Source organism: Scylla paramamosain, chromosome 7 (genome assembly GCF_035594125.1).
Source record: "Scylla paramamosain isolate STU-SP2022 chromosome 7, ASM3559412v1, whole genome shotgun sequence".
NCBI classification, from domain to species: Eukaryota; Metazoa; Arthropoda; class Malacostraca; order Decapoda; family Portunidae; genus Scylla; species Scylla paramamosain.
The window spans coordinates 8,160,001-8,167,500 of NC_087157.1; the positions used below are offsets into that span (position 1 = coordinate 8,160,001).

The window sequence follows — 7,500 nt, forward strand, 5'->3', positions numbered from 1 at the left end:
AAAGACCGATGGCACAAACAGTTATACGAATATACAGTCAGACAAACAGATAGACAAAAATAGATACATACACATCGACGCACTCAGAGACGTACAGACAAACATGCACACAAAGACGGATACAAAGCAGAGACAGACAGACAAACAGTGAAACAAAGACATAAAAAATAAAGACAAGTAAAACAGACAAACAATGGGACAATGCTACAAAGAAAGAATCAATAAGGTAGAAATACGCAGAGAACCAAAACAATATTAATCTCATCAAAATATCAGTTGACAAGTTTATATAGACACTCAGATCAGTGTCCAGATAGTAATGATAAGTTTCCTTAGGCACACAGCCGCTCTTGTGACACACTGGCAGATTCTCAAAGCATTTCAGCGCCTTACCTCGAACGCTTTCAACAAGATGTATTGGAAGTTACTGTAATTTTTAAGGGTGTTTACATGGTTCTAGTGACAGTTTAACGAAGATTCTAGTCTCCAGTAGGAAAGATCACTCATGAGAACACAACTCTGTGGAATATGAAAATAGTTCTGACGAGAGCCCGAAGCGTTTCAAAACTCTGGCTCTGAGTAATGTTGTTTCAAATATTACTTTTTCTCCGCCTATCCGTATTTAAACTCAATTGAATGTTTGTCTTTCTTTCTGTACAATACACTATATTATAGACTGTATCTTTACTTTCTTTTGAGTCTGTAGCCATCAAGATTTTCACTTTTATGCATTACTGTGTAACAAAGTGACAAGTTATTTATCTCAATATACAGCTAGCCATGTGTTTATTGTTACTCAGCCTGTATGTATGTTTATGTCTCTTTATCTGTCTGTCTGTCGTGTCTCTATTTGTCTGTCCATCTAGTGACTTAGTGGAGGCCAAAATTTAATACTCGCAATAACAAAGAGGTTGAGAAAATCGAGACAAATCGCTAAGAGAACTTTAATGCTAACAGATTTACACGTCGTCTCTCTCTCTCTCTCTCTCCTCTCTCGCTCTCTCTCTCTCTTCTCTCGCTCTCCTCTCTCTCTCCTCTCTCTCCTCTCTCTCTCTCTCTCTCTCTCTCTCTCACTCTCCGCATTGGTAGTCTTTCTAATAATTAAAAAGAAGTAAATAAACCCAATCCACGTCAAGTCCTCGTCTTCTAATCTTGTCATCCCTCCACGTGAGTTTCCTTAACCGGATTTAATAGAGAAAAATAGTGTTTATTTTATTTCCCATTATTGTTACATTTTCCTTTATTAAATTTGTTGTGCTTCAATTTCATGCACGTTTCTGTGTTAAGACTTAGCATTTTTATTTTAGTTTTCTTATATTATTATTATTATCATTATTATTATTATTATTAATATTATTATTATTATTATTATTATTATTATTGTTATTATTATTGCTGTTGTTGTTGTTGTTGTTGTTGTTTTGTTTGATTTTTAGAGTAGGTTAGTTTTAAGGATGTAATGATGGTGGTGGTATTTGTACTAGTTTTGGTTTTATTCGTTGATTGACCTGTGATATAATAATAATAATTAATAATAATAATAATAATAATAATAATAATAATAATATAGAAATAATGATAATAATAATAATAATAATAGCAATGGTGCTGGTGACAGCAGTGACTGTGGTGATGCTGGTCGTGGATTTGGATTTACACGTTTATTGGTTTAAGAGTATGCATGACAATCTAAAGAAGACAAAAGCTGGCGGTGGTGGTGGTGGTGGTGGTGGTGTGACCTCACTGGAGCACGTGCCCGCCGCTCCCTTCACGTGGGCACTGTGTGTGGGGTTGACCGCTGCAAGGGCATGGGGGGTAGGGTGCTGTTACTACCATGTCCCCTTAACACACACACACACACACACACACACACACACACACACACACACACACACACACACACACACACAAAGAGAGAGAGAGAGAGAGAGAGAGAGAGAGAGAGAGAGAGAGAGAGAGAGAGAGAGAGAGAGAGAGAGAGAGAGAGAGACCATCCCACCATCCCTCCATCCTCCACCACTCAGGTCCTTCACCCTCACCCTCATTTTCCCCTTCACATAGATACAGCTCCCCTCGCCACAGCTTCCCCTCGAGCGCTACAGAGGTGCCGCCAGGAGACAGACAAAGGATAACTGAAGATTAAAAAGTTAGAGCATGAACAGGAAATTAGAATACGACTTAAAGGAGAATAAAAAGAGTATATGGATATGAATCACCATAAGAAAGAAAAAGATTTATGACCCGCCAATGGTAGTCTTCTAGTGTCATTAACCTTCATATTTATTCCTTTACTATTCCATTATGGCACAACTGAGTCCACCCCATCCTCAGCAAAACAAAGAAAAAGGCTTTATATGACTCGGCAATAGTTTTAGTGTCATGTACAGTATCTATATATTCATTTCATTACTATTCCAGTATTATGGCATAGCTGAAGTCACCCAGCCCTAACACTATTGAGATGTTAACGTTCTCTTACAAGTAAACAGGGCAACAGGGCAGGGCGATTCAACAGCAATGACGAGGCAGCATTGACTGTACTAATCCGTAACCTCTTTTGTAGTGTGGCAGACCAGGGAGGGACATAGACATACAGGGAACGCTTCACTAGGGCCTCGTTCTAACCAACTCTTATCATGACATTAGCCAACCCTCGCACTCCCGGAATGTCACACCATAGTCTTTGTCTCGTCCTCACTTGCATCGTCTCTCTTTTCGTCCTTTTAATAGCGTCTTCTGCTGTATGTGTGTGTGTGTGTGTGTGTGTGTGGGTGTGTGTGTGTGTGTGTGTGTGTGTGTGTGTTCGAAGGTGGTCTGTATTGCAATGTGTGTGCGTCTTTGAGTACGTGCGTTTAGTGAGATGTCCCTCATGTGACGCCACCGTGTGTGTGTGTGTGTGTGTGTGTGTCACGTTTCAGCCCATCCCTGTTTCTTTTTATATCCCACACTCTGACTTTCTACTTTTCGACTTCGCTTTTTACTTAATCCCTGTGCATCACCTTTACCACCACCACCACCACCACCACCACTACTAACATAACCAGGCAACTGCGAAAAAAAAAAAATGATTGCTGCAAGTAGGAAGACAAACATGACCGCCTTGGGAAACAGACAAGCTAATCAAGCCAAAATTCAATATTCATAAGAGAGAGGAGTGAAAATGGAGAAAAATCCTTTCAAGAGAACATTATTCTAAGAAGTTTACAACTAAGACTCTCTCTCTCTCTCTCTCTCTCTCTCTCTCTCTCTCTCTCTCTCTCTCTCTCTCTCTCTTCATAGGTAATCTTTATTCTCCCCACCAGAACCTTAATTAGGAGGGGAGATTACAGCTAATGTCACCGTGCGTGGTGTGCGTGGCAGGGGATCAAGACGGTCGGTGGGGAGGAGGAGGGACTAGCAGTGGAAAGGCGCTTTGGGAACATTGATTTAAACACAAGAGGATTGCAGTGTTAGGAAGTACTACTAAGCTTGATTGTTGTTGTTGTTATTATGGTAATGGAAGCAGTAGAAGTAGTAACTAGTTGTAGTGGTAGTAGTTAGTAGTTGTAGTGCTTGTAGTAGTAGTAGTAGTAGTAGTAGTAGTAGTAGTTATAGATTTTTAGACATCATTTGTATACCATACCCGTCTAAACCCCTATTCTCCTCCTCCTCCTCCTCCTCCTCCTCCTCTTCCTCCTCCTCCTCCTCCTCCATCACATTCCCCAACAAAAAAAAAAAAAATATCTCCTCATCACATGCAGCCAAGCCACCTGTTTCTCATCACACCAAGAGGTCCTAATGAGTGGGCCACAGAGATACTCACCATTTGCTGATTATTTTGCTTATCCTCTCTGACGTCAACCCAAAAGCAACACAAACAACCCAAAAATGCACCACTTATCTCCTGCTTTATAAATATTTATATATTTTTTTCTTTATGTGGTTTCTGTGTTGCTGTGTGTGTGTGTGTGTGTGTGTGTGTGTGTGTGTGTGTGTGGAGTGAGTCATCTTAAGCAAGCAAAATAAAGATGTAATTGGCAATCAAACTAGCACGCGCGCACACACACACACACACACACACACACACACACACACACACACACACACACACACACACACACACACACACACACACACACACACACACACACACACAAAGAACCGTAATTACCAACAGACTTGCAAGCAAACAGACAAACAAACAAACCAATAGATTTTCACAACAATAAACAACTTGACAAACACAGCAGTTACCGAGTCAGCACCTCCTCCTCCTCCTCCTCCTGCTCCATCAACACCACTTTTCCCTTAGTTAGCCGCATCCCCTCCTTGCTCCTCCTCTTCCCCATCTGTCACTATTTCCACTTTCCTTCCTTTTCCTCTTCTTTTCTTCCTCTTCATTCCTCCTGTATCCGCCACCATTCTCATCTCCTCCATCTTACCACCACCACCACTACCACCACCACCGCCACCTTCGCGGGCACGGGTCCTCTCCTGCTCCACTCTCCAGAATTCAACCACCGTCAGGAGTCATAGAACTTCAGAATATTTGTAAATAGGACTCAGTATACTTTGTTGTTGGTGTTTGTGAGGCAGGAGGTGTTTTTGAGTAGCTGTGGTTTGTGATGTGTTATTTTTCTCTTTTTTTTTTTTTTTTTTGCTTTTTCTTTTTAGCTTTTTTGTTGTTATTCTTTCTTCTTCTTGTTGTTCTTTTCTTTCTCCTCCTCCTCCTCCCTCTTTCCTCCTCTTTCTCCTTCTTCTTCATCATCATCATCTCCCTCTAGTCAGTCATTCAGTTATTCATCTATTCTTTCACTCTTTTTTCTCACTCATTCATTTATTAATTCACTCGGTTCACTCACTCACTCAGTTACTATAAGCAAAATGGATCGTCTTTAATGGATCGTCTATCTTTTTTTCTTTATTTTTTTTTATTTGTTATTGCCCATATTATACATAATAGTGGTAATCTTTTCTCTCATCACATATTTGATTCTCTCTCTCTCTCTCTCTCTCTCTCTCTCTCTCTCTCTCTCTCTCTCTCTCTCTCTCTCTCTCTCTCTCTCTCTCTCTCTCCATAGATAATCATCATTCTACCTGCCACAATCTTAATTAGAGAGAGATTACAGCTAATGGCGCGGTCTGTGGTGTGCGTGGCAGGAGAAGAAGACGGCCGGGGAGCGGAATGGGGGGGAGAGATGAACACAAGCAGTGAAGAGCCGCTTTGGGAACGCTGATTTAAACACAAGAGGATTACAGTTTTAAGAAGTACTACTAAGCTTGATTGTTGTTGTTGCTGTTGTTGTTGTTGTTGTTGTTATCCAGTGGTGGTAGTGATAGTAGTGGAGGTAGTAATAGTGGTAATAGTGGTAGTACTAAGGAGTAAGTAGTTGTAGTGGTGGTAGTAGTAGTAGTAATAGTAGTAGTAGTAGTAGTAGTAGGTTGGTAGGTGTGTGTGTGTGTGTGTGTGTGTGTGTCTTTATTTATGTTTGTGTGTTGCTGGTTTGTGCTTTAAATTACTGTTTTTTTTCTTATTTTGTTCATGTTTGTGTTACTTGCTCGTGTTTTTATTATTAATGTATTTTGCTACTTTTTTATATATATATATATTTGTCTAGAGCTGTGTGTTATGATGGACTACGGTTTTCTGCAGTGTTTTAGTTTATGCTTTATGTATTTTTTTTTTATATACATCATGTTTGTTTTGTCATTTTACGTCAGTACTGAACGCCTGTGATCAATAACTTATCTATGTGTCTATCCATGTGTGTGTTGATTTCATGCGGGGATCTCTCTCTCTCTCTCTCTCTCTCTCTCTCTCTCTCTCTCTCTCTCTCTCTCTCCTTCTCTCTCTCTCTCTCTCTCTCTCTCTCTCTCTCTCTCTCATCCCCCATACCGCGTGAGCTTAATCCAGTTATTTCCCCTCTCCTTTCAGACTTTTGACGCCTCTCTCTCTTACCTCTCCCTCACGCCGCGCCCGACTCACTCCCCCTCCGCCATGGTCCTGTCTCCCGGGAAGATCACGGAGAAGACCGGCCTCCTCTCAGGGCTGTGGAGGAAGGGAAAGAACTCAGACTCCCCCACCGTAAATCCCCCGCCGCATTATGGAGGGTAAGTGTGTGTGTGTGTGTGTGTGTGTGTGTGTGTGTGTGTGTGTGTGTGTTATGATACGAGTTGAGGGCGTAAGTGTGATAAGAAGAGCATGGTAGGTTGTGTTGTTGTTCATTCTTTGTAATCTTTTAGTTGTAGTAGTGGTGGTTGAGGTGGTGGTTGTGGTGGTGGTAGTAGTAGTAGTAGTTGTAGTAGTAGTATGGGTCCACAATATTTTGGTTAAGTAAGATTATTATGAAATATTTTATGTTCTTAATTATATGAACAGGAAATGTGTGGTGAATTGATGGCTATATTGTAAAGCTACGGTCAATAAACTACTAATACCACTACTACTACTACTACTACTACTACTACTACTACTAATAATAATAATAATAATAATAATAATAATAATAATAATACCACTACTATTGTGTGCGTGTGTGCGTTGTGTCTTTGTGAATGTCACTAATTTTCATCACTTATCATGAACATTGTCTTAGCTTATTTATTTATGAACTACAGTTAATATATTTGTTGGGGTTTTACACGACTTACTGTATACATAAACTGAGCATAGTCGATTGAAAGATACGTACTTGAAATGTAAGCTTTTGTCAATATAAAAATTTGTTAATCTATCAGTCTATCTGTTTATCTGTTTATCTTTCTATATGTCTATCTTTCTGTCTGTCTGTCTACCTGTTTATCTCTATTTGCGTTTTCTTCGTCCTTTTTCTCCTCTTATTATTTTTACTCGGATTTTTATTTCTTTATGTTTATGTCTTTTCCCTTCCATTCCTTCCCCGTGCTCCCCTTGGTTCCTTCCCTCTATCGTCCCTTCCATCGCTCGAATCTCATAGCTTATACCACTATCGCCTCTAAATCAAATTCTCTCCCTCTGCTTGGCTTTCCTTTTTCAGTTGTATATTCTCTCTCTCTCTCTCTCTCTCTCTCTCTCTCTCTCTCCTCTCTCTCTCTCTCTCTCTCTCTCTCTCTCTCTCTCTCTCTCTCTCGAAATATCTCATCCTCATTTCTTCTTTTTCATTTCTTTTATCCTTTTCTCTTCTTTCTTCCTCTCCACGTCATCTCCGCGTCCTCTCTCACCTTGCCTCATTGTCATTACAGCTCGCCGGCTCCCCATTCACAGGCGGCAATTGCTGGGTGCATAATAACACCTCTATATTTACGCCGTCTTTGCGATGTGTAGATTACAGCTCTCCTATACCTGAGGGGATGATTAATTTTGTTATTGCATCTCCATATTGACTTTATTCCCTCTCGTACTTCTCTCTCTCTCTCTCTCTCTCTCTCTCTCTCTCTCTCTCTCTCTCTCTCTCTCTCTCTCTCTCTCTCTCTCTCCTCTCTCTCTCTCAGAACCCTCCTTCGGTCACCAACTCACTACCCGACGATGGAATTCAATAAAGT

General features: G+C 40.5%; 1 protein-coding gene across 1 annotated transcript in view; it reads left to right on the plus strand.

Moving 5' to 3' along the window:
• Positions 1 to 7,500, plus strand: part of LOC135102471 (uncharacterized) — a 55,494-nt gene that overhangs the window by 31,562 nt on the left and 16,432 nt on the right. The window contains 1 exon segment of the mRNA XM_064007786.1: positions 5,915 to 6,090. Coding sequence (XP_063863856.1) covers positions 5,915 to 6,090 — 176 coding nt within the window.